The sequence below is a fragment of the Dipodomys ordii genome, unplaced genomic scaffold, assembly GCF_000151885.1.
Source record: "Dipodomys ordii isolate 6190 unplaced genomic scaffold, Dord_2.0 Scaffold42, whole genome shotgun sequence".
In the NCBI taxonomy this organism is placed as follows: Eukaryota; Metazoa; Chordata; class Mammalia; order Rodentia; family Heteromyidae; genus Dipodomys; species Dipodomys ordii.
The window spans coordinates 4,075,806-4,103,465 of NW_012267258.1; the positions used below are offsets into that span (position 1 = coordinate 4,075,806).

Consider the following 27,660-nt stretch of genomic DNA (forward strand, 5'->3'; position numbering starts at 1 on the left):
TGAAGGCTAGTGCTCTACCACTTGAGCCACAGCTTCACTTTCAGCTTTTAAGTGGTTAATTGGAGATAAGAGTCCCACATACTTTCTTGACTGGGCTGGCTTCAAACTGTGATTTTGAGATCTGACTTCTGAGTCTTTCAGATATGACCCACTGGTATCTGGCTGGACTCATATATTAAAATAGTAAGATTATCTTCCATTGTAGTTTTGAGGGTAAGATGAGGCACATGTTATTATCCAGGTAAGAATTTGAACATCTGGTCACAAATTATGGGTTGGCATGTGCCTATACATAGATAGGACTTTTCTTCCAGGCCCATGGTACAAGTGGTAAGCATGTGTGTGTATTTGTGCCTGATGCCCTTCTGTACAGTGATTCCTGGCAACAATCAAGTGACCTTGTTGGCCAGGACTGCTGAAAGCTGAATAGCCTGAAGGCAGGCTTGGAAATCCAAAAGCCGTGTAGCATCAGCTCTTACTGTGCTAAGCAACCATATCTGACATCCCCCCCCCCAAGAAAAAATCTTGATGAATGAAGGAATAATTGACTGGTGAGTTATTCAGCTTCCTTTTCTCCTTGTTAAACTATTTGTTCCTTCGATTTTCTCTCATGGAAAACATCTTTTGCATATTGAATGGGGCTGATTTTCCCAGAAGTCTTTCTCCTATCTTTCCCTTCCTGCTCAATAACTAATGGTCTGATTCCCAGCGTTTAAGACTCATCCAACAGCTCTGGGTCTACAACACAGGACCCTCAGCTGGCTGCAGAATAGACTTTCTACTTGGCTGATCCTTGGAATACTTTCTCAGTGAACCAACAAAATCTTAAAAGCCTGGTATTCAGCTGGGCACTCATTGCTCACGCCTGTAATCCTAACTAGTCAGGAGGCTGAGATCTGAGAATCACAGTTGAAAGCCAATCTGGACAAGAAGGCTGTGAGATTCTTGTCTCCAATTACTTACCAAAAGGCTAGAAGTGGAGCTGTGGCTCAAGGGGTAAAGCAGTAGCCTTGAGCACAAAAACTTAAGAACAGAGCCCAGACCTTGAGTTCAAGCCCCAGGACTGGGGACACACACACTGACAAAACCTGGCACTCAATGGGTTTACTGGAAGTACGCAGTAGAGAAAATAATGGGATATAATTCCTGGAGGTTTTTTAACATAAATATGATCAGTTGTCTTATCTCTTCATGATTCCTTCCCACTCACTCTAAACATATTGGACTGGCATGTGCAGCTCAAATATTCTCTTCCCTTGTGGTGGATAGCATCCCATGCCTACAGCCTGGCTATCCTTCTTACCACCACTATATTGAACTCTTCTACTTCTCTGTTGGCAAATGGGAAAAGGACCATCTCCAAAGAACCTACTTTTCTTTCTTCTCGCCAAGGCTAAGGGCTCTCCTACATGTTCCTGTCTTTCCTTGTGCTAACCAGTCCAGTAGTATTGGTCAACATACTCAATTGAATGGCTCTGTAAAGTATAAGCTTCAAGAAGGTAGGGTATGTTTTCTCCCTATCATGTCCCAAACTTCTAGTATAGGTCTTGCTGTGTAGTCAGTGCTCAAAATGAGACAGAAGGTCATTATCCAAAACTAAACTACAGCTAGGTACTGGTGGCTCACGCCTATAATCCTAGCTACTCAGTAGGCAAGATCTGAAGATCTCGGCTTGAAGCCAGCTGGGCAGAAAAACCCTTGTGAAATTCTTATCTCCAATTAACCAGTCAAAAACCCCTAGAAGTTCCACTGTGGCTCAAAGTGGTAGAACACTATCCTTGAGCTGAAGAGCTCAGCGACAGTGCCCAGGCCCTGAGTTCAAGCCCCATAACCAACAATAAATAAGTAAATAAATAAATAACCAAATAAATAAATGATTGATTGAATGAATGGATAAATAAATAAATAAATAGAATGATCCATCTCCCCCTACAGCAAGTAGCCAGAATTACGGAAGCCACAGAGAGTGGAGGAGTACAAAAATGTAGCTTTCTGGCCAATGTTTGTTTGGGCTTTAAAGACTAAGACCTAGTTTCTGCTTAACCCCACTTGAGCACCCCCCCACACACCCTTCTTGGGATCCTGCAGTTCTTCCCATTTTCCTAGAGTTTCCAAGGACTGTTCTAACAGCAGTAGCTAATTGTTATTTTGTGTCTGAGACTGAGACTGGAACTTGGTATCTGACACCTTTGCTTATTAGCTGGTACTCTACCACGTGAGCCATGCCCCCAACCCTGATAGCTAACTTTTATGATCTTGCATTGCACCCTTCTGAGTACTCCTGAGATCCACTTATTCAGTCCTCACAATAGCTCTGAGATTAAGGTACCACCATGGCTCTCTTTATAGATGAGAAACCAGGAATGAACTCTGGGGGAAGCTGGACACTGTTTAGGGAGCCAAGAGGGCCCAGATGCTCAAGATGGCTGGATATTAGCTGGGAATCCAATGCTGGGAGCCATCAGTATCTTGGACCTACAAGGAAACTCAGGGATTCCATGATCACATCAGTCAGGAAGGAAAATAAAGAAATGCAGTGGGCCATGGATAGCTTGGGACAAGGAGGGCTGGGCCTCAAAGTGGTCTGGCTGAGGGAACATGGACTTGGGCCAATGAGGACTCGGGTTGAGGGTTCCAGCATTGACACACAGGACACCTAGAGCTCAGCTTGGGGATGTCTTAGAAGAAAAAGTAGTTCAGTTGTCCTGGAGTCAGAAAGCAAGCAAGAAAGAGAGAGAGAGAGAAACAGAGAGGGAAATGGAGGAGGGAGGGAGAAAAGAGGGAAGGAAGGAGGGAAGGAAGGAAGGAAAGAAGGAAGAAAGAAAGGAAGCAAGGAAGGAAGGAAAGAAGGAAGGAAATCAGGAAAAAAAAAGTCTCATTTAGCGATGAGCTACATGGGCAAGGAGTCTACGTTCTCTGTATTGTTGGTGCTTACTCTCTATGACTGCCTCAGTTTCTATCACTTAGTCTCCACTGTCATCAGGCAAATAGCTTCCTTGTTCTGCCATTTTTGCCTGGATCAAATATCTTAGCCAAGTTCCCCATCCAAGTATCCCAAGAAAAACATACAGAATAGAGAAAGATCCAGCAGGCCCATCTCACTTTCCTCTAAATATTTCCTGACCATCCTGAGACTTTGCCTCATATCTTTTTTTTTCTTGCACATCCTGGGGCTTGAACTCAGGGTCTGAGTGCTGCCTCTGAGCCTCTTTGTACTCAAGGCTAGCTAGCACTCTACCACTTGAAGCAGAACACCTCTTCTGGCTTTTTCTGAGTAGTTCATTGGAGATAAGAGTCTCCTAGAGTTTTCTGCCCCAGATGGCTTTGATCTGTCCTTAGACCTCAGACTCCTGAGTAGACAGGATTACAAGTGTGAGCCACCAGCGCCTGGCTCTTGCCTTGTGTCTTTAACCATGAAGGCTGAAGCCGAAAGCTGGATTTGGCCAGGCAGGAAGAAGTGAGTGATTCTCACCCACCTTTCTGAAAAGAATCTGCCATTGTGAAGTAGTCCCTCTGCAGTCTGCATTAGAGACTCTTACAGTGTCTTCCCAAAGAATGAAATACACCCCTACCCCTTACTACACTACCCTGGAAAGCTGCTCAGGTCAACAATTGGATTTCTCAGGACTTAGCCAGGGTGGAAGTAGGAAAGCATTCTCCCTCATTATGTGGCCTTGGATAAGTCAAGTTCCCTCAGATGGCCTCACTTTCCTGAGCTGTAAAATCCAGAGAGCTTGGTTTTATGACTTATAATGAGAACAGCGCCGTATGCTTGACTGACCACTGTAGCTTCCCACACTTACTAGCAGTGATGGAGCCTACCTGCCTGTTACCAGCCCAGCAGTAATCAGCCTAGAAATCTTGTTGACAAAGCTGAGGGCAGAGTTTCCACTGGAAAAAAGCAGCTTGCAGAAATACTTGTTGCCGATAAAAAGTGGAAATTGATCTAAAGTAAGCAGTGGCTCCACTCCACGACCTGGGGCCTCCAGCCTAAGATGCTGCTAAGAGTGACAGACAGTCACCAAGAGAGAGTCTCGGTGAATGGGAGTTTGTAGCATCTATCAGATGACCCTGTATACCCTAATACTGTATGGATGTCAATTCATGGTTTTTTTTTTTTTGTGGGGGGTGGTGGTAGTGGTGGTGGCACTGGAGCTTGAACTCCAGTCCTCAAACTCTCATTTGGCTTTTTCTCTCAAGGCTTGCTGCTCTATCATTTGAGCCACACCTCTACTTCTAGCTTTTTGCTGGTTAATAGGAGATAAGAGTCTTATGATATTCTCCCCCTCTACACACACACACACACACACACACACACACACACACACACACAGAGGAATGGCTTTAAATTGTGATCCTCAGATCTCAGCCTCCATAGTAGTTAGGATTATAAGCAGGGGCCATGCTACCCAGCCCAGTCCATGACTTTTATCAGCTTCTCAAAGATGGATATTCCCCAAATAGTTGATTAAGAGCCATGTCCAGGGTTAAACTTCTAGCCATTGCTGGGCCATCAGCCACTGAATTTCCCCTAGTTCAGTCAGTAGTTAAATGTGTGGTAAGTCTAATAAATGTGCTGAGAGTTGTGACGTTGGGACCCAGCTCTTCCCTCCCCCGATCCCCCCAGGAGACCGACCAATGGGCTGCAGACAGAGGCAGTGGGATCCTTGTAGAGGAACAAGTTGCCCGCTCCACCCTCCCTCCCCCCAGGCTTCCACAGGGCCCTTCCCTTGTGGAATTGTCCTATCCAGTTTCAGTCATGGAAGTGACGCAGACATGGTCTATGCTTACTCCATCACTTCCTGCTCTTTTTTCTTTTTTTTTTTTTTCTGCTGATCTTGGTGCTTAGACTCTTGACCTGGATGCTATCCCTGAGCTCCTTTTTATTTTGCTCAAGGCTAGTGCTTTACCACTTGAGCCACAGCCAGTCTCACTTCAGACTTTTTCTAGGATTAATTGGAGATAAGAGTCTCATGGACTTTCCTGCCCAGGCTGGCTTTGAACCTCGACCCTTAGATCTCAGCCTCCTGAGTAGCTAGGATTACAGGCATGAATCACTTCTGACTCACTTCCTGCTTTTACAAGAATCAGGCCTATACTTCAGAAAGTTATGGGGTCTAAAATTAACTCAAATGTCACCCAGGCTGACTTCTTCCCTTCCCTTCTCCCCAGCTAACTGATGTACAACTTAAGCACTATAGATTTTTATGACAATTTGATTGATGACTGCTAACCGTAAAGTATCTTGAGTAAGAAGTCCCCTTGTGGTGGCCACTCCAAACCTCTCTTAATAAGGTCTATGGAGAATGTTCTAGAGAGTCATCTTTTAGAGCTGCAAAGAGCTGGTTTAGGACAGGCGGTGACAAACTACAAGGGCTATTTTATCTGTGCGTAAGGATGAGCTTTCTGAGCATAGAGCCATCCATAAAGCATCCAAAACGATTGGGAGACAAACTCTCTATCAAGAAAAATATTGATATGAGCTAAGAATAAGATTATTTTGCTAGAATATTCTAGAAGGGATTTAAAACAGATTAGATGAATGATGCCAATTTATCTTCCAATCTTGAAATTTTCTGAGGTGACTGGTCTATAGTGGGTTTTACTTTGGACCTTTCTAATGTCAACCATTCTTGTTCACATTTAAAGTATGTGTGTATAGAGAAGATACAGAGGCTATAGGGAAAGAAGTAGCTTGGGCTGGGTGCTGGTAGCTCATGCCTGTAACCTTAGGAGGCTGAGATCTGAGGATCTCAGTTCAAATTCAGCTCAGGAAGACAAATCATTGAAATTCTTATCTCCAATTAATCAACAAAAAGCAGGAAGCGGAAGTGTAACTCAAGTGGTAGGGAACAAGCCCTGAGCAAAAAAGCCAGGTGAGACTGTAAGGTCCCAGTATGGGGACACACACACACACACACACACACACACACACACACACACAGTAGCTTGGATAAAGCCTATTTATGTAACACACTTGCCCTTCCTTCATTATTCCTCTCTTCTCCTGCTCCTTCTTCTGTGAAGTAACAAAGAGGTTGTTGTGGGTTCAATGTCACTTTAGCTGTCACTTTGGCATGCCTTAGTGATGTGTTAGCATAAAGAGATGACAAATAAAAGGTTAGGAGGGCCATAAGTGCTCACCATTCCGTGTGCAGAGGCAAAGAATGACCAAAAAAATTAAAAAGTAGCAAGCAAAGAGCATGTGCACACAGTCCATGTGCAGTTAAGGCTGTGGATACATGGACCCATCTACTCCAGAGTCCAATAGATAGCACACATTGGAGGTGCAAATTTTAGGGAAAATTTTTTTCTCTGCACAGAAATGACTTAGTTTTTTCATTTATTTCTAGAAGGAGTGAGATCTTTGAATGTCAATAATTTTGAGTGTATGTGCCAGTCCTGGGGCTTGAGCTCAGGACCTTTGTACTGTCCCTGGGCTCTTTTGCTTGAGCTGAGTGCTCTGCCACTTGAGCCACAGATTCATTTCCAGCTTTTCTAGTGGTTAATTGGAATGAAGAGTCTCATAAACTTTCCTGCCTGGGCTGGTTTTGAGCCATGATCCTCAGATCTCAGCATCCTGAGCAGCTAGGATTACAGGTATGAACATTAGTATCTAGCAAAAGTGGAAGGAATCAGATTTGGTTTCTTCCTTCAACAATTTTAAAAGCTCAGTTTTGATCACTCCAGCTCCAAATAGGATGGGGACCCATTCCCCACTGGGGTACATGGGCCACTCATCTTCATGCCTTTCCTGTCTTAAGGGTGCATTAAGGCTGTGTGGGTCTCATGCTCAGGCATGTATGTTGGGGCTCCCCTAAAGGATCAGGGAATACATTTCATAAAATGTATTCCCTGAACTCATTATGATGGGAGATCTGGTCTTGTAGTTGCTGGAAACTTTATTATTTATTTTAGGTGCCAATAGTGGAGCTTGAACTCAGAGCCTCATGCTTTGGCTTAGCTTTTTGGCTCAAGGCTGTCCTTACGACTTTAAACATGCCTCTACTTCCGGCTTTCTGTGGTTTAATTGGAGATAAGTCCTGTGGACTTTTCTGCCCTGGCTAGCTTTGAACCACAATCCTCAGATCTCAACCTTCTGAATAGCTAGGATTCTAGATGTGAGTCACCAGCACCCAGCTTGAAAAGGATTTTAGTGGTCAGGCTCTTGTCCATTCCTAGACTCTCCTCATAGAGCTCTACCATCTTCAAAAATCTGAAGGGGGTCCTGTCAATGTGGTAGAGTTAAACTGAACCCAGGGGGCTCAGAACTTTGATCCTTGCTTTCCTAGGACTCTACCCCAGGAAATGACCATTTCACAGACTCTTTGAGAAAGTGGGTGCTCACGGAGTGTGCTGGAAGGTAGAGGTATAAGGGAGGCAGTGGTTGTGGCTTCGGTGACTGTCAGGAACTGTGTGATCTCATTTCTTGCCAAAAACAAGGTCAAGTCTGGGGTCAGGGTCAGGAAGGTGTTGCTCTGGGGAAAGCCCCAGCCAAAGCAGTGGAATGTTCTATACTCAGAACATGACTTCTGGTTGGTGGGGTGGGGTGGGGAGGGGGCATGTATGACCGTGGAAAGTGAGATGGGGTTATTTTTTTTTTCACCTGTCCTCTTTTCTTCCCATGTTTTTGCCCTATTTTCCTATTAACTGGCACTTGGACCCAGAGGTTAATCCTGGCTAATCTCTCTTAAAAAGACCTACCAGTAGTGAAAAGTTGAAGGGGAAGAGAGAACTGTTGCTTGAAATGGGGTTCTCAGCTTGTGAATAGAAAACGGACTCTGAGGCTTTTGATATTTGAGCCTAAGGTTCCTTGGAGGTGAAATATTCTGACCTCAGGATCTGTGTGTGTGTGTGTGTGTGTGTGTGTGTGTGTCCTGAGGCTTGAACTCAGGGCCTGGGCTCTGTCCCTGAATTTTGTTTTGTTTTCTTTAGGCTAACACTCTACCACTCAAGTGAGTGTTACAGCTCCACTTCCACTTTTTTGTGCTTGCATGGAGATAAGAGTCTTACAAACTTAATTGCCTAGGCTTCCAATCACGATCCTTAGATAGCAGCCTCCAGAGTAGCTAGGATTCCAGGCATGAACCACCAGCATCTTGTTCTCTGAATTAGTAGGTGTGAATGATGTCCAGGGTCTAGGATTGGAAACATGGATGATATATTTCCCCTAGAAAATTCAGAAGTATAAATATATAAAATGGTATTTATTGACATGAACTTCAGGAAATAGAAACAAGACATTATTTTCCTTGGTTGTTATTTTTGTGTCTATTCTTTTTGTCTTGTTTGTTCATTTATCTGTCTTTGGGAGGGCAAGGGGAAGCACAGAAATGGGGGGACAAAGGGTAAACAAATACTCGCTAGACCCTATGTTGAAAATGAACTGTACGGTCTGGGAAGGTGGCTCAGTGGTAGAGCGCTTGCCTTGCCTGAGACCCTGGGTTCGATTCCTTAGCACCACATAAGCAAAAAGAAAAAAGCCGGAAGTGGCGCTGTGGCTCAAGTGGTAGAGCACTAGCCTTGAGCTGAAGAGCTGAGGGACAGCGCCCAGGCCCAGAGTTCAGGCCCACGACCAGACCCCCCCCCAACTGGGAAGAAAGGGGAATGGGGTGACATTGTCCAAAAAAGAAATGTAGTCATTACTTGCCTTCTGTAACTGTAATGCCTCTGTATATTACCTTTATAATAACAATTCTTTTTAAAAGTGCTGATTAAAAAATAATAAGAAAGAAAATGTAGAAGAGTAGAGACTCAAGGGGTAAGCTGCCTAGTTTCAAACCTCAGCTCCAAAGTAAAGCTACCTTCCTGTGTTTCCATTCTCCTCTCGAGACAAGGATAAAGGTAGGTGCCAGTGGCTCACTCCTATAATCCCAGCTATTGGGGAGGCTGAGACCTGATCAGCAGAGTTCAAAGGCAGCTCCGGTAAACTCTTATCTCTAATTAACTGCATAAAGCTAGAAATGGAGGTGTGGCTCAAATGGTAGAACACCAGCATTCATCAGAAAAAGTAAAGAGTGAGAGTCAGGCCCTGAGTTCAAGCTTTCGTACTGGCACAATTTAAAAAAAAAGATAGGGATAATAACAGAGTTCACCCAACAAGGGTGTGGTGGAGGTTAAATCCAAAGCATAAGGACCTTGGAGCAGGTCCCAGTATAAAGCAATAGATATCTTCTCTGATGGGTATCACTGGCAATGGGAGGAGTGAGCAGGAGGCAGAGATGTTCTTGGGTGTGACCATCTACCTGCCCTCATTTGGCTGTACCGGGTGCCACTACTTGCCTGGCCCCAGACCTGGCAAGTCACTCAAAGTACTCTGAACTTTGGTTTTACCATTGATAAAATAAAATGGCTTCCTACCTTCCAGACTGCAGGGCTTAGCAGATAGTAGATTTTTTTCCAAACTATGGAGTTTTGTGCAGATGCTGGGGCTTGAACTCAGCGCTTGGGCTCGTTGGTCCCTGAGTTTTGTGCTCAAGGCCAGTGTTCTACCACTTGAGCTGCATCTCTACTTCTGTTTTTTGGAGTGGCTAATTGGAGATAAGAGTCTCATGGAGTATTTTGCCCAGGCTGGCTTCAATCTGCAGTCCTCAGATCTCAGCTTCTTGAGTAGCTAAGATTACTTACAGATGTGAGCCACTGATGCTCAACCAAACAGTTGTTTTAAGTTCAAGGGTGACAGTCTACCTGGATGACCCCTCTGACCTCTGAAAACTCTAGGGGATGATAACAGGAGGGTAATGATCCTTTCTGTGTGTATTTTCCCTTCACCTCAGCCTTCCTGAGGATCAGTTAGGGACTCTGAGAAATCTATAAGATAGAATTCAGAAGAGCTGGGGAACATGGGCTGGGGAAAGCAAGGGACATGAGGGAGAGCATGGCTAGGATGAGTAGCCTGTCCATTCCCAGCAGGCACAGCTCCTTTCCACCCATAGCCATGAGAGTTTAGATTACCTCAGAGCTTCAGCCACTTGGCTGTTCCTCAAGGGTCCCCTGGGGACTGCCACATCTGTGTACAATGAGTGCAGATCTTGACAACCCCTTAAATTCTCCTTTCCCCTGCCTAATCAGGAGGGCACTAGAGGAGAGAGAGAGAGAGAGAGAGAGAGAGAGAGAGAGAGAGAGAGAGAGAGAGGAGGGAGGAAGGGAGAAAGTAAAATAGAGAGGGAAAGGGAGAAAGAGATAGAAACACAGAGAGAGAGACAGACAGAGAGACAGAGAGATGGGGGGATTGAGAGAGAGAGAGACAGAGGAGTCTTTAAAGAGAAGCAACAGCTGGAGGACTGGACCTCCCTACCTGGGTTTGGCTTAAAGGCCTCTGCTAAGTTTCAGGGTCAGGTAGCTGAAAAAAAAAGTATATATAATGTCCCATCTCGTATTGACATCAGGGAAGGGGAGGTGTGTGTGTGTGTGTGTGTGTGTGTGTGCAAGTCTGTCTGTCTGTCTTGTGGGTACAATTTTGCCAGTCCCACCTGATGAGCTGTCATGCTGGATTGGGAAATCAACCCTTCCCCAGCCTTAGCAGAGGCCGGGGGCGTTAAACATGTCTGGGAAAGAGCTAAAATCGTCAGGAAAACATCTTGTTAGAAAGCCATACATTGCTGTGTGTAACCCTGCAGCACCTGCTCCACCTCCCTCCCCCCCGTGTCTACACACAAACAGGAGATCCCAGACACTTGCCTTCGAAGACACCTCAAAAAGACACAGGCCAGGGGCCTGTGCTGCTGTCCCAGTCAGCGCCGCACTGCACCCAGCTCCTGCAAGGCTCCGGTGCAATCCTGCCTGGGGCAGCCATCTCCTCCCCAGTCTCAGCAATGTGCGCCAGGGCGGTCCATGCCTCTGCTTCCCAGAGTGTACCTACTATCGAGGGCAGGTCAGGGAGCACAGCAGGCCTCCTTAGAAAGAGGTTCTCCTACAAAGCTACAATGCCTAGGTGCATCATATAAAATAGTACTTACCCACATGAACTCCAGGAAATAGAAACAAGAAGGTTGTTTTTTTCTTCCTTGCTGTTTTTGTTTTCTTTTCTTTTTGTCTTGTTTGTTCATTTATCTGTCTTTGGGAGAGCAAGGGAGGAGCTCAGAAATGTCGGGACAAAGGAGGAACAAATGCAGCCGTGGTACTTACTAGATACTATGTTGAAAATGAACTATACAACTTCTGGGTGGGAATGGAGGGAAAAACTGGGAGAATGGGAGGGAAGAGTGACAAAAAGAAATGTACTTCTTACCTGATTTATGTAATTGTAATCCCTCTGTATATCACCTTTATAATAACAATAAAAATATTTTTTTAAAAAGGGAAAAATTGTTCTACAATCTGTGCACCAGTGGCTCCTGTCTATAATCCTAGCTACTCAGAAGGCTGAGATTTGAGGACTGGAGTTTAAAGCCAGCCTGGGCAGAATGGTCTGTGAGACTCTTATCTTCAATGAACCACTAAAAAGCTGGAAGGGGAGCTGCGGCTCAAGTGGTAGAGCACTAGCCTTGAGCAAAATAGTTCAAGGGAAGCATCTAGGCTCTGAGTTCAAGCCCCAGGACCAGCACACACACACACACATTCCTCCAGTCCCTCAACATCCTGGTTGTAAGAACAGGACGAAGGTCTTAGCATCTGCAGTTCTGATTATCACCCTCACATCTCACATACTTCATGCTGCTTTCTACCTCAAAGGACAGCCAAGCCTGGCACCTGTCCAGACACTCCTGCCAGCAATGACATGGAAGTTCTACACACACACACACACACACACACACACACACACACAAGTAGTAACTTCTGTCAAGTGTTGAGTCCTTGATCTAGGACCTGATGTCCCTAGCAAGAGTGTCCTATGGTTTGCTGAGCTCCATAGAGGAATGATGCTTTAGATAAAATGTCTCATCTTCTACCTTTCAGAATCCTTTTGTTTGGACACATCTGTGGTAGAGCACAGTAGAGCACCCTTGAGTTCCACTCACCTGCCCCCTACTCCTTCAGGTAAGTGCACCGTCCTTGTCAACCACACCTTTCCTGGCTTACTTTCCAGGGACAGGGGAAAGTCATGGGACAGAGGAGGGGAAGGCAGGGAGTCCTACCCGAGTCCTTGCATGTGTAGGATCTGTGTCACCAGAATCTACAGCTGAGGTCCACAGGCACGAAGGCTAGGATAAGAGTTCAGAGAGGGACTTTGCTGGCTCTGAGCTGGGATCCGAGGGGCTGTCTTACAGGTTCAGTGTTTCCTGGCTCCCACCTTCTCCTTCTCCTGCCCTCCTTAGTCTCTGCTTGTATCTCCTGCAGCTCTCAGCTCTCAGATATTGAGAATCCTAGGTCCCTTCTCCACATCTGGGTTCTGCTCCCGAGTGCTTGGCTGGATCCTCTCTCTGACCCCTTACAATGGTCCGCTTCCCTTGTGGGCCTCTCGATGGGGATCCAGTCTTTCTGACCAGCCTACCCCAGTGCTTGAGTTCTCACCTGCAGGCCAGGCCACTTCCTGAAGTTAAGGATTACACTGTGCCATGTGATAGCATTGTATTGTCCTAACTCCCTTGTGTCATGTCATGACCAATGAGGCTGAGCTTGTTGGATTGAGTTGAGAAATGAGGCGTTCCCATCTCTTTGATTCTCTCCTGTCTCTGTCTCTCTGTCTCTCGCTGTCTCTATCTCTCTGTTTCTGTGTCTGTCTGTCTGTCTGTCTATCTATCTATCTCTCATGCCAGTACTGGGACTTGAACTCAAGACTTAGCTTCTTCACTCAAGGCTGGTACTTTACCACTTGAGCCTCAGCTCCATTTCCAGACTTTTGCTGGTTAATGGGAGATAAGAGCCTCATGGATGACTTTGTGGCCCAAGTGGGCTTTAAATCGTGATCCTCAGATCTTAGCCTTTGGAGTAGCTAGGATTACAAACATGAGCCACCAGTGCCAGGCTCTGAGTTCTCTTTTTTTTTTTCCACCAAATCCACTGGCTGTTGGGGAGCTTGGATGACCCAGATGCTATACAACATCCTGATGACTTGGGGACGCAACATCTGAGCTGACCCTGGGTTAAGCCACTGACCTATTACCCTATAATGCTAATGGGCAGTGGGATTCCTGCCCATGTCTCAGATGCTTCTATGTTCTGAAAACTTGTAGGAGTTATCGTGGACTTAGGATGGCTGACCAAGGCCAGTGCCCAGGTCCTGAGTTCAAGCCCCATGACTGGCAAAACAACAACAACAAACAAACCTGTCTCTGACAATTAATTGTACATGATTATGTATAATTAGCCATATATGATTCACATTATTCAGAAAGACTTTAAAAATAATGTTAAATGAATTGAACACAAAAAAATGAAGGAAAAGATTTTCATTACCTTGATGCCAGGACACCAGGGACCAGAGTCCTTAGTTATGACTTGTCTGGCTGTGAGGAACAGGGCCTGGAATAGAAAGGATTCAGGTTTGGGCATTAGACGGCTCCCCATTTTCCTCTTGGATGACATACAGGACAAGATAGAGGCTCTGGCCTGTTCGGATCTGCTCCTGAGATGGAGCAGAGCTAGTGAGGAGCATGTGCATATTAGAATCACCAATGAACTAAAAGGTATGCATGTATGTATGTATGTATGTATGCATAATTGCATGCATATATTTTGTGTTGGTTCTGGGCCTGGGCACTGTCCCTTGGCTTTTCCATTCAAGGCAAGTGCTCTACCATTTGAGTCATACCTTTATTTCTGGCTTTTTGGTGGTTAATTGAAGATAAGTATCTCATGAACTTCCCTGCATAGGCTGGCTTTGAACTGTGATTCTCATATCTCAGCTTCCTGAGTAGCTAGGATTACAGGCATGATTCACAGCCACTGGTGTAAACTCAGGCTACAGCCTAAACCCCAGGCTTGGCTAAGCTGTCAGGGGCTGTGGCAGAGGGGTAATATAGAAGATGCCAGGTGGCCCTGCCATTGACTTTGGTCCTGGATGTGGCCTACCTTTTATCTTTGCAGGGATGGAGGCAATGGCAGCCAGCACTTCCCTGCCTGACCCCAGTGACTTTGACCGGAATGTACCTCGGATCTGTGGCGTGTGCGGAGACCGAGCCACAGGCTTTCACTTCAATGCTATGACCTGTGAAGGCTGCAAAGGCTTCTTCCGGTAAGTCCTCCTAGGCTCCACCCCAAGAGGAACAAGGAAAGAAGAAACAAAGTTTTCCCTTGGGAACTCCTGGGCTTCTGTTGATCATGTGACCCTCACAGCCAATAGGAGCAATAACACCTGGACAGGAGTGCCTTCTTCATCTCCTCTCAGCTGAAGATGGCTCCCCTGACCTCCTTGGGAGCTGCTTTCCTGGGGGTGATTGTGTTTCTTCTCACTAGTCCTTGGCATGAGGGATGCCAGTGGCTCACACCTGTAATCTTAGCTACACAGAAGGCAGAGATCTGAGGATCATGGTTTGGAACCAGCCCAAGCAGAAAAGACCATGAGACTCTTAACTCTAATTACCAGGAAAAAGCTATAAGTAGAGCTGTGGCTTAAGTGGTAGAGCACCAGCCTTGAGTGAAAAAGCTCAAGGACAGCATCCAGGCCCTGAGTTCAAGCCTTAGTACCAACACACACAGGGGAAAAAAAGGAAGAAAGAGAGAAAGAAAGGAAGAAAGAAAGAAAGAAGAGAGGGAGGGAGGAAGAGAGGGAGGAAATAAAGAAAGAGAAAGAAAGAAAGAAAGAAAGAAAGAAAGAAAGAAAGAAAGAAAATTAGTCCTTTATTCCTTGCCCAACCCGTGTGTCTATACTTCCAAGCAATTTTCCTCCCCCACAGAGGCTGGAAGCATCCTTATCAGTCAGATAGGTCTTTGGGGAAGCCCCAGGACTTGGCTTTAATGCTTGAGTTCCTGTCCAATCCAAACTGTGCCTTGGAGCAGGGGAGAGTGCATTCCTGACTGGGTCACTATGCCTACTCTGGGCCCAGCACTTCACCCATGGCTTACTTACCCTAGGTCTGAACAGCAACCAAAGATGGCCCAAGCCATGCCAGGAATTACCAGAATTCCTGTTTAGTCAGTCAGGGCTGGTGTCTCCAGCCCCTGCTCTTCTCATGTGAACTTGAGATCTTAAGAGCTAACAGTGTGGGGAGAGCACTAGAGAGGCCCAAGCCTCTCTTCCTTCCCATCACAAGCCAGGGAGAGAAGGTAGAGAAGGGATGGATTATGGGATGGAACTGGGAACCATGAGAAATTAGCATTTGGCATACATTGGAGGAAGAGAAAAGAGTATCCAAGAAAGAGTTTGTGCCAATCTAGACTGTCAGTGGCAAAGAGGAGGACAGGGCTCTAAAAATCAAGGGAAGCAAGAATAGCCAATGCTGGTGACTTAGGCCTGTAATCCTAGCTACTCAACGTGGCTGAGATCTGAGGATCATAGTTCAAAAACAAGCCCGGGCAGGAAAGTCCAAGAGACTCTTACCTCCAATTAACCACCAGAAAGCTGGAAGTGGAGCTGTGGCTTAAGTGGTAGAGTGCCAGCTTTGAATCAAAAAGCTAGGGGATGGAACCCAGCCCCTGAGTTCAAGCCTCTCAAGCAGAGAGAGAAGGAGAGGGAGAGGGAAGTAGAAAGACAAAGGAGATGGAGGGAAGGGGAAAGAAGAGAGATAGACAGAGAGACAGACAGCGAAAATCAAGTCCAAAATGAGGATGCTAAAGTTTTCTGGCTCCTGTCTGAACTGGGCAGCAAGGTGACTCTGAGTACAGGCCATTGTTTGGGATTCTCCTCTATCTCAGGGGCTCCCAACTTACCTGCTCTCTACCCAGGAACTAGTAAGCTTGAAGTTTCATAGCTTGAGCAATCACTGGACAGCAAGGGTTCTGTGGGTGCTAATTGCCTATTTGGCCTGGTGCAAGCAAACTGGGCTCTTGACTTTTGGGTAGGCTGCTTCCCAGCCTGGAGAACCAGACCAGCAACCTTCCTGGCACTAGGTACTGGTGCCACATCTATCGGTCCTTAGGGCTGACTGAAACCCACACTTCTCACAGGGTGTGAGCTCCAGAGCTGGAGCCCTGGATGCCAGGTAATTCTGGGCCCTTTCCTGCCAGGACCTGGGAATGGGGAAACTACCTTTGGAGAGATAATAGAGGAGTCTGGGCATACACATCAGGGTTTGCTTCCCATCATACAACCCATAATAAGTATGTGGGATGGAGTGGCAGCTGTACATTTATTAATTGGACATCCTGAATTTCCTGTGTTCAGTTAACTGATCATATGAGTGTCTTACACAGATCTCTGTGGCCACCACTCCAATCTCTCCCAGCCTGCTTCTTTCACTCCTTCCCTCGCCAGATCTCAAGGAACATGGGATCAAGAGCTGCCAAAATGGAGATTCTCTCCAGGAGTCTATATGTCACCCGGCACCAGCCAAAACATCTTCCATAGCTTTGGGGGCTGTTTGGTTCATTCATGAAGTTCCTATCCCAAATCAGCTCTCTCTTCCCCTGGGGTACAGCTCTGTGAATGGAGCCCTCAGGTGGCTTCTTGTCAGGTTGTATTCTACAGATCAGTTTCTCAGTAGTTTGTTGTTGTTTGGGTTCTGATCATTTTGAGATTGTTGCTGGTGATTTTACTCCTTAAATGGTTCCCAAGCTTAGCATAGTACTATCTAATATTCTGTGTGTGTGTGTGTGTGTGTGTGTGTGTGTGTGTTTGTACTGGAGCTGAAACTCAGGGTCCCAAACTATCTTTGGCTTTTTTGATCACAGCTAGTACTCTACTGATCCACGCCATCACTTCTAACTTTTTGCTGATTAATTTGTCTGCCCAGCTTGCCTTTGAACCTTGATCCTCAGATCAACCACCTAAACAGCTAGGATTAAAGGTGTGAGGCATCGAGCCACAATCTATTATTATTATTATTTGCTAGTACTGGGGCTTAAACTCAGGGTCTTATTTAAGTCTGGCCCTCTATCATATGAGTCACAGATAATAATTCTGTTTTTATGCTGGTTAATTGGAAATAAAAGTCTCACGAACTTCCCTGCCCAGGCTGGCTTTGAACGATGATCCTCAGATATCAGCATGCTGAGTAGCTAGGACTACAGGTGTGAGTCACTGGTGTTCAGCTCACTCTAGTATTTTTAAGCAAAGAAAGCTATGGTATGTCTTATATGAGCTATAGTGCTCATTCAGACACAAGATGTTAGTGCTCTTCACTGTTCAATAGTTCAATAATAATAAATCAACAATATTTTGTGCCCATCCAGGGGTGCCAAAAATAAAAATTAAATCAAATGATAACTAAATCAACAATACATATGAAATATAGTGTCTTTAGATAGAAAAATATATAAATCAGTGTTATGGATTTGTCAGCTGGTGCTGGTGGCTCATTAGACATCAGTAGGCTCATACCTGTAATCCTAACTACTCAGGAGGCTGAGAGCTGAAACTCCATGAAACTCTTCTCTCCAATTAACCACCAGAAAACCAGAAGTGATGCTGTGGCTCAAAGAGTGCTAGTCTTGAGTGACCAGGCCCTGAGTTCAAACTCAAAACCAACCCACCCCTGCAAAAGAAATGTTATGACCTCAGTTTTTTTTTTTATTGTGAGAATACCATACAGAGGAGTTACAATTACATGGGCAAGGTAATGAGTACATTTCTTATCAAGCATTGTTGCCTCCTCCTTTGTTTCCCCTTACCATCTCTCCCCATCTCCCCCCCCCCCGTCCACTCCTCCCTTCCCCCACACCAAAGTTGTAAAGTTCGTGTTTTGACAAACGTCTTGTACATCTCATTGTTGCAATGGGTCCACCTGTATCCCTATTTGGAATTCTATGCTTCCATCAGAAAGAATGACATTGCCCCATTTGTTAGGAAATGGAAAGACTTGGAAAAATTATATTAAGTGAAGTAAGCCAGGCCCAAAGAAACATAGGTCCCATGGTTTCCCTTATTTGCAATAACTAGTATATGTCTGAGTCAAGCAGAAACGGTCAGATAAGTTGATGTTAGGTGAAATGAATCCCAAGATAAGGACTCAAATGTTTTTTCTTCCTTGACCTCAGTTTCTTAGGAACATAAACTTTATTTCCCCCAAGAGCAAAGGTCCAGTATTTGTTAATCCAATGTTCACAGTGATTTATATAGATTATAACTACTGTGAATAATAAGAATCTATTATCTATATCAGTTCTCCTCTTCTTTCCTCTGCTGTCTCCTCCTTTTCTTCATCCAAATTTTATTTATTTATTTATTGTTTGTTTGTTTGTTTGTTTTTCTGTCTGTTTTTTTGCTGGTCATGGGGCCTGAACTCTGGGCCTGGGCGCTGTCCCTCAGCTCTTCAGCTGAAGGCTGGTGCTCTCCACTTTGAGCTACAGTGCCACTTTCAGCTTTTTCTGCTTATGTGGTGCTGAGGAATGGAACCCAGGGCCTCATGCATGCAAGGCAAGCACTCTACCACTGAGCTACTTTCCCAGCCCTTATTTATTTATTTTTCATTTTAGTCTGGTATTGATAATTACTTGAAGATTCTTGCCTCTTTTACCTGTTTTTTGTTTGTTCTCTTGTTTTTGTTTTTGGAGTGTGTATATATATATTTATGTGTGCTAATACCGGGGTTTAAACTCGAGGTCTGGGCACTGTCACTCAGCATTTTAGTTCAAAGCTGGTGCTCTACCATTTGAGCCACAGCTCTATTTCTGGCTTTTTGCTGGTTAACTGGAGCCTCATGGACTTTTCTGCCCAGGCTGGATCCTTGATCCTCAGATCTTAGCCTCCTGAGTACCCTGATCCTCAGATACCAGACTCATGAGTAGCTAGGATTACAGGTGTCAGCTACTGGCACTTAGCTACTTACATCTGTTTGTTTGTGCAATTTTGATCCCAGGAAGTAGTTTCCTCTGGAGACCAGAAATGTTTTTGCCAAGTCCTGGCTCTCAAGAAGCACCCTCAACTCTGTCACAGCAGTTTTCAGAGTTTTGCTATAGTGATAGTTCATGGACTCTTTTACAAACCCTGGGGACAGGTCATCCTGTCTGACCATGAGTATTCTGTTTGACTTCTGAGATAAAACTAAACTTCTCTAGGGGCTAGTTATGGTCATATGAGCAAGTCCAAGACTCAAACCAAAGGGTGACCAGAAATGAAATTGAAGGGTGACAAAGGTTGGACCACAGTTCTATTGATCTACAGCCAGGAATTAGAGACCATTGTGGGTCAATTCCCAAAAGTAAGTTCATGTTGCATCTGCTTCTGCTCTTCTGTATATGGATATCATCTGAGAAAGATGGTATTTCCAGTGTGAAATAAAAGTCTGCACAACTGATCTGTAGGTGATCAGAACTTTTTGGCTATATATTAACAATCAGAGCATAATAAGTAAGGGCTGGACGAGAAAAATATTTAGATTGACTACAAACTAAAGATATACAAATGTATCATATATATGATATATATGTGTATACACAGCATATATACATATATGTATAAATGCACAAGTATATAATACATATATATGTATAGTTATATACATGTTTCCATTTGTATATATTAAAACATTTATTTAATATATAAATATATAGATATTAGCTCATATGTAATCTATAAAATTTATGTAATGTGTATTAGACATAGTGAATGCTCTGACCCATATTTATGTATCTTAGTGTTTCTCTCATGTTTCTATCATGGATAATGTTGTATAAGGTCCAATATAAAAGGAAAGGTATAAATGACAGAAAAGAGTATCAGAGAGATTCCTTTTGCAAAGATATCATCCAATGATGATGTCTTACAGATGACTGGTTAAAACTGGATATGTAAGTCAGTGGTAGACTATTTGCCTAGCTTGTCAAGTCCTTTAAGTTCATCCCTGGAAAAGAAAGGAAGGAAGGAAGGAAGGAAGAAAGGAAGAAAGAAAGAAAGGGAGGGAGGGAGGGAAGAAGGGAGGGAGGTAGAGAGGGGAGGAAGAGAACAAAGGAAGAAAGGGAGGAAGAGGGAGGAGAGGGTAGAGGACTGGAAAGGAGAGGAGAGAACAAGAGGCAAGGGAAGGGGACTGAAAAAGAGGAAAGAAGAACAGAAGAGGACTGGAGAGGGAATGGAGGAGGATAAAGGAGGGGAGGAGAGGGGAGGAGAAGGGAGGGGAGAGAAGAGGGGAGACATTGGGAATCTGTGTGCTGCAGGCTCTAAGATAAAAGGGACAGTGTGGAGTCAATGTTTTTGTTTGCTGGCCCCGCAGTCTGCAGGGAGTTTGTTAATTATGGGTCTTGCGAAGGACAGAGGGAGTAAAACACAGGCTAGTGAGGATGCAGGAACATGAGGAATGTTCTGGCTTTCAGGAAGATCACTCAGCTGATATTTGTAGCTCTTCTAAGAATTCTGATGTGAAGGGAAGCAGAAAAATGGGGCAAATGTCCAGCCAATTAAACCTCAAAGTGCTTAAATTCACTAGAGTAAATAGAAATCATGGGAGGAGCAGCCACATAGGGCACTCTAGGGGCACAAGTAAATGACTCACCAGGAAGTCATTGTTGCTGGACAGAGAACTTTGGCCAGGTCAACTGGTCTCCCTCCACAGATGTCCTGGGATGTGGATGAAAGAGCATAAGTGTGGTTGACTATGGATGGCCCAAGAATAATGTGGAGAAACTTGTAATCCTAGCTGCTCAGGAGGCTGAGATCCGAGGATCATGGTTCAAAGCCAGCCCAGGCAAGAACGTCTATGAGACTCTTATATCCAATTAGCCACCAGAAACTTGGAAGTGGCGCTGTGGCTCAAAGTGGTAAAGCACTCGCTTTGAGCAAAAAAAATGCTCAGGGACAGCACCCAGGCCCAAAGTTCAAGCCCCACAATTGACAAAAAAAAAAAAAAACACAAAAAATAATGGGGGGTGGGAGGACAGGAGGAGAGTGGGGAAGATAGCTGCAATGGTATGAAGATAGTATGTTTCTTTTGGTCATTGTTCTTGTTTCTTTAGGATTTAACACTCTAATTTTGGATCCTTTATTTAAATTCATTCTCAGTGTACCCTGAGGATTCTTTCCTTTCTTTTCTCCCCTCTCCTCCCTCTTTTTTCTTTTTCATTTTTCTTTTTGTTGACGCCACTACTGGGGCTTGAATTCAGGACCTGGGAGCTGTCTCTGAGCTTTTTGGCTCAAAGCCGGCACTCTGCCACTTGCGTAACAGCTCCACTCCCAGCTTTTTGCTGGTTATTTGGGAAGAAACTTTTGTGGACTTTCTTGCCTGAGCTCACTTTAAACCATGATCCTCAGATCTCAGCCTCATGAGTAGCTAAGTTTACAGGTGTGAGCCGCCAGTGCCTGGCTTATTGGGCAATATTTTTTTTGGGGGGGGAGAATCCAGTTGTGGGCCTGAACTCTGGGCCTGGGAGCTGTCCCTCAGCTCTTCAGCTCAAGGCTAGCGTTCTACCACTTGAGCTACAGTGCCACTTCCGGCTTTTTTCTTTTTTCTTATGTGGTGCTGAGGAATCGAACCCAGGGCCTCAGGCATGCAAGGCAAGCGCTCTACCACTGAGCCACCTTCCCAGCCCCATAGAGGTCCCCATTTTTGACCAGAGCCTTACTGTCCCAGACTTGAGCCCCTAGCCCCTGGCACTTGATGCTTTTGTGAACTTCTTGTCTCTTTCATATTTTGATGAATTGGTCTCTGGCATGAGAATCAGTAAATGTCCTCTCTCACCCCTGGCTTTCTAGAAATGGTGTCTATATTTAGCATGGTTGCACCACCCCTGGCCCTTTTCCTGAGCTAGGGTATAATTGCCAACCATCCAGAGGATGACAGGGTTCAGGCTCAGAGAACAGCAAAGGCATTGGGCTCCCTTAGAATTCCAAGGCTCTTGTTTCTCAGAACACCAAACCAGCTCACAGGCAATTAGCTTTGGGAGGAAGGTAGGGTAGGGTATAGGTCTTCAAGATAAAGCACAGAGCCAGGGTTAGGTGGCCTGGCTGCCTTGACTCTTTGTGGGCAGAGACTAGATGACAGCCATATGTGTGGAAATGCTTTTAGGAGGGAGAGAGTGGAGGAAATTGGTCTTGAAGTCAAGAAGACCTGTGGCCCAGGAAACATATTGGAGCAGACATGGCTGAAGTCCCTGGGATTGAGGTCCAGGTTCTGGGAAGGCCCTGGCATTGGCTGTTGGAGTAAATGAGCTTCCTGAGGGCTCAACCTGACTGCTTACCACTACCCCGAGTGTCAGGTGTCTCCACCCTCCCCCTCACCAGCCCTTTCCTCTGATTTTGTATTTAGAGGCCCTGGGAAGAGTGGATTATTTGTATTTTCAAATAAGAATAATAATTTTAAAGCTCCAAGCCAGGTGCTGGTACTTTATACTGGTAATCCTTGCTAATAGTTCAAAGTCAGTCCGGGCAGCCAAGTCTATGAATAGCTAATTTCCAATTAACTAGCAAAAAAATAAAAAAAACAAAAACAGAAGTGGAGCTATGGCTAATGTGGTAGTGCTGTGAGAGTCAGTGCCTGGCTCCAGAAAGAGCTCAGGACTTTACTCTCCTCCTCCTCCTTTTTCTCTTCTTTCTCTGTTCTGGTTTCCCCCGCTTCTATCATCTCTTCTCCTTTGCAATACTCTGGAGCTTCATACTAATCTCATACAATGAAAGCAAGAACACTAGGATTTCTACCTTCAAATTTTGGTGTTGGGGCTAGGAATGTGGCTAAGTGGTAGAATGCTTGCCAAGCCTGCATGAAGCCCTGGGCTCCATTCCTCAGTACCACAGAAAAGGCCAGAAGTGGTTCTGTGGCTCAAGTGATAGAGTGCTAGCCTTGAGCAAAAAGAAGCTCCGGGACAGTGCCCAGGCCCTGAGTTCAAGCCCCAGGATTGGCAAAAAAAAAAAAAAATGGTGTTTGGTCCTGATCCTAGGGCTTGAACTTAAGACCATTTGCGCTTACTTGACCTTTTTGTGCAAAGTGGCACTCTACCACTTGAGAAACACCTCTACATATGGCTTTTTGGTATCAGTTGGAGATAAGAGAGTCTCACAAACTTTCCTGGCTTTGAACCTCAGTCCTCAGATCTCAGTCTCCTGAGTAGCTAGGATTACAGGCATAAGCCATTAGTACCAGCTTCAAGTATTTACTTTTAATTCAACTCTACGTTTTTAAATTTTTTTATTGCATTCTGACTCCAAACCTACCTATTCCTGTAGTTAATTTATTTCTAGGTTTTAGTATGTATATCCGGTTTCATTTGATGTTGTGTTTATAAGTATATAACTTGTGTGTTGCCACAAGTATTTTTTGGTGGGGGGGTCCGGTCGTGGAGCCTGAACTCTGGGCCTGGACACTGTCCCTCAGCTCTTCAGCTAGCGCTCTACCACTTGAGCCACAGTGCCACTTCCGGCTTTTTTCTTTTTTGCTTATGTGGTGCTGAGGAATCGAACCCAGAGCTTCATGCTTGCAAGGCAAGCGCTCTACCACTGAGCCACCTTCCCAGCCCCAAACCTACCTATTCCTGTTGCCAGATATAGTTGAGCCAATGGATATCTGCAACCTCTCTTATATGGAAGCCTGAAATTGGGCTCCAGATGTCAAATAATAGGAGAAAGCATTTTTTAATAAGTGGAAAAGGTGGTAAAGCTCCTAAATCTCTTTCCTGAAGAAAACAAAACTTGTAGTGGGAAGGCTGCCAGGCTTACCTAGAAGCCAACAGCAGCTCCTCCTGAAAAAAAACAGTTGAGGCTATAAAGTGCCCTAAGGGCCCCCTCCTGGGGGGGGTCTCAGGAATGACAGATGGGGGTCTCGGAAGGGACTTGGGACCCTCTCCTGAGCCTCAGGAAGAGCTTGGCCCCACTGGACACTGCTAAAGGCTTTGGCGGGTATTGCTGGCCATGCTATTGGACTCAGGGCACCATCTTAGCTCTGTTTGGTACCTGGGACACTGAAGGCTTGCTTCACGGGAAGAGTTTCGAGCCAGCCAAGACTGCGGTAGGAGGAAAGAGCAGCCCCTCAGGTTTAAATGCCTGGGGGAAAAAAAGGAAATGAGAGTTTGCTCTGAATTAGAAACTTCTGGTCTTCAGGTAGGTTTAGAGAATTGTGGGCATTTGTGGTAACAGGTGACGAATCCTCAAGAACCGCAGGGGAAGGAGAGGAAGAAGGGAGGGGCACCCAGCCCACGTTCTGGAATAGACAGATGTGTCTGTGGTGACCACATCTGGGGAGCTCTAACACATCCCACGAGCTTTCATAGTCTGCTGCCTCTCAGGAAAAGATTGGGCCTGTGGTGGAGGTGGAGAGGTGAAAGGCGTTCATTTCCATGATGGCAGAAAAGGCTCACCAAGTCTCTCTCTGGGCAGTTGCCACGTGGGGCAAGTCTAGGCTTTAGCCAGGATAGATTTGGTGTTCACTACCTCCCCTACACAACCCCAAGTCTGCTGTTGTCCCTTGGGTAAAGAGGGTCATCAGATGGGGAGACCACAGCCAAGGTCAACTGCAGCTACTTCCTCTACCTGCTGGGACCCCCCTCAGCCTTGAGCTCTACTCATGGGCCTCTGCCTGGGGCTATTTACCCATGGCTTCACTGCATTGAATTCCAAAGTTGAAAGCAAGTTAAAAGCAGAGCCTCTGGATCCCTAAGACTTCCAGACCTGAGAGCTTTCATTTCTGCCTTATTGCTAAGTTTCTTAACCTCAGTGGCCCCCACTATTAAATGAGGAGACGCTTGTGGACCCAAGATTCAAGTGACCCAAGAGTCTTTGATTGCCTGCAGCTGCTGCAGGACTTTCTTCAAGTCTCATTTTCGGGATCAAGTGGGCCAGCTCCCTCTGGTCTCCATCTGTGTGTTGACTAAAGAGTATGATTGTCCTTTATCCCATTGTTCCAGTGAACAGAAGCAGTGTTTGGGTGTTGGTTTTTTGTTGTTGTTGTTGTTGTTTTTTAAGGCAAGACTGAGGTTTGAATTCAAAGCCTTGCTCCTGCTAGGCAAACTCCCTACTGCTTGAGCCATGTCCCCAGTCCTTATCATTTTCATTATTTTTCAGAAAGACATCACTTTTTGTCCATCATCCTCCTATTCATACTTCCTATATGTCTAAGTTGGAGTATTCTAAACTTTTTAAGCTGGAATTGAGCTCAAACCTTAACACGATCACTCTCAGTCTCTTGCGTAGCTAGGATGACAGGCATGAGCCGGGTACTAGGGCTTGAACTCAGGCAACTGTCCCTTAGCTTTTTTCACTCAATGCTGGCCCTCTACTACTGAACCACAGCTCCACTTCTGGCTTTTTGGTGGTCTATTTCTTTGCTTGTTTGGCTTTTTGAACCACAATCCTAAGATCTCAGTCTCCTAAGTAGCTAAATTTCCAGGCACGAATCACCAGGGCCCTGCAAGTCACTTTTCACTAAAATTCATAGCCAGTGTCTGTATCTGGAGAGGATGAGGTCTCTCACTCAACTCAGGGAGAAAAGAGGTAGAGGGGAATTTGGCTCTAAAGATGCTGTTCCTCATGGAGAAAGTTATCTGCTACTGTCTTTCCTGAGCTAAGTCTTGTTAGCTCCTTTGGGAAGATAACTAGAGCTGGAAGAATGCTGGGAACTTCTAGGGCAGGGATGGTGAGAATCTGGCAGAAAGGCACTTTGAAGGCGATGTTCTCCATGTAGCCTCCCAAAGTTCTCATGGGGTGCTGGCAGTAAAGAAGAACATGGAATTAGGCAAGTGAGTCCTTAAGTTTGCACATGCAGGGACATGCATGCATATGCTACACTATACACATGCACACCCATGCACACACACAAATGTGCAAACATACACACACCAAGTAGTTATACGTGGACTAGAGGGTGGGGTGCTACCTTCCTAGCTAAGAACTGTTTTTGTAGGTTTCGGTTTTCACAGAGCTCTTGCTTTGCTACCTTTCAGAAAGTCAAGGTCAAGTTGGACTATATACTGAAATCTTGTCTCAGGAAAGAAAAAAAAAAAAGCCAAGCACTAATGGCTCACGCCTGTAGTCTCTGCTATTTAGGAGGCTGAGATCTGAGGATCTTGATTGGAAGTCAGTCAGGGCAGGAAAATCCATGAGATGCTTTTTTTTTTTGTCAGTCATGAGGCTTGAACTCTGGGATTGAGGACTGTCCCTCAGCTCTTCAGCTCAAGGCAAGCACTCTACTACTTGAGCCACAGCGCCACTTCCAGTTTTCTGGTGGTTAATTGGAGATAAGAGTCTCTCAGACGTTCCTTGCTCTGGCTGGCTTTAAACGGTGATCCTCAGATTTCAGCCTCCTGAGTAGCTAGGATTACAGGCATGAGCTACCAGCGCCTGGCTTCCCAGAGACTCTTATATCCAATTAACCAACAAAAAACCTGGAAGTGGAACTGTGGTTCAAGTTATAGAGTGCTACCCTTGAGCAAGGAAGCTCAGGGATAATGGCCAGGCCCTGAGTTCAAGCCTAGCACAGAGAAATAAGAGGAAAAAGAAGAGGAGGAAGAGGAGGGGAGAGAAGGGGAAGGGAGGGGAGGGAAAGGAAGGGAAGGGAGTCAAGGCCAGATCTCAGTTTCCCACCGGCTCATCAGGCTTCTTCTCTTCTTCTCTTCCTAGACAGCTAGAGCTATGGTTTGGCCTTGGGTATTTTCTCCTTTATCCACATATCAGTGTACCCATCCATCCCTGAGTTGCAGATTGTTCTGGACTCTAGAAGACTGAAAGTTGAGACTAGTATTCTTGCCTCTCATTGAAAGCATTTCTAGAATACTGTACATTTCAGTATGTTCAGAAAACTCTACCAGGAAAATGTACTTGGTATATTTCCTGTGGAATTTTAAAGAGGGGAGGAGAAGAAAGGACTGTAAAAGTATGTAAAAGCAGCCATGGAACTTGAATGAGCAATAAACTGAGGAGGAACCCACAGGTGCACCCAGCCCTGTACAGGGCAACAGGGTTCACAGGGTGATCCAGGGTCAGGCTGGGCCTGCCACCCACTATGGGAGAAACAGAGATCAAGGGGCTCATGGACAGGTTACTATGGTTACCACCCTGGTAAGCTGTTCATAGTCAAGGCCAAGGATCCAGAAGGTCAGTGACCCAGTTCAGGACATGTGCTCTCTCTACAGTCGTAGCATGAAACGGAAGGCACTGTTCACCTGTCCCTTCAATGGGGACTGTCGCATCACCAAAGACAATCGGCGCCACTGCCAGGCCTGTCGACTCAAACGCTGTGTGGACATTGGCATGATGAAAGAGTGTGAGTATCTGGGGGTGTGGGTGAGAGTCAGGGTTGGACTGGGGTTTGGGGGAGGCTTTGTCTGGGAAGGCTTGAACGCAGGGCCTGGGTGCTGTCCCTGAGCTTCTTTTGCACAAGGCTAGTACTCCACCACTTGAGCCACAGTGTCACTTCCAGCCTTTTCTATTTTTGTGGTATTGAGGAATGGAACCCAGGGCTTCATGCATGCTAGGCAAGCACTCTACCACTAAGCCACATTCCCAGCCCTTCAGGAATATTCTGACCCACGTTACCAATAATCCTTGGACTTTGCATCTGACTCTGAAGTTAGTACTGTTCTTTGGTAACCAGGGAAGCCACTGAATTCACAAGATGCTGGAGCCGCTGGAGCCAGGGCCCTGGGCCAACCTGGGCAGGAGAGTCCTCTGTACAGCCATCCCTGCCCTACCCTGCTCTACCTCCCCCGACAGCTGCTGTTCAGAGTTTGCACTCAGACCCCCATACAGCACTAGGACAGAGTCCATTC

The 27,660-nt window shown here is 45.6% G+C and overlaps 1 protein-coding gene across 3 annotated transcripts in view; it reads left to right on the forward strand.

Moving 5' to 3' along the window:
• The window catches only part of Vdr (vitamin D (1,25- dihydroxyvitamin D3) receptor), a 63,073-nt gene that overhangs the window by 12,680 nt on the left and 22,733 nt on the right, over positions 1 to 27,660 (forward strand). For 2 of the 3 annotated variants that reach the window (XM_013018846.1, XM_013018848.1), the window contains exons 2-4: positions 11,899 to 11,979; positions 13,969 to 14,116; positions 27,025 to 27,155. In XM_013018846.1, coding sequence (XP_012874300.1) covers positions 13,971 to 14,116; positions 27,025 to 27,155 — 277 coding nt within the window. In that variant the 5' untranslated portion in view covers positions 11,899 to 11,979; positions 13,969 to 13,970. The remainder of the gene's footprint in view (positions 1 to 11,898; positions 11,980 to 13,968; positions 14,117 to 27,024; positions 27,156 to 27,660) is intronic. The other variant, XM_013018845.1, reaches the window with a different exon arrangement.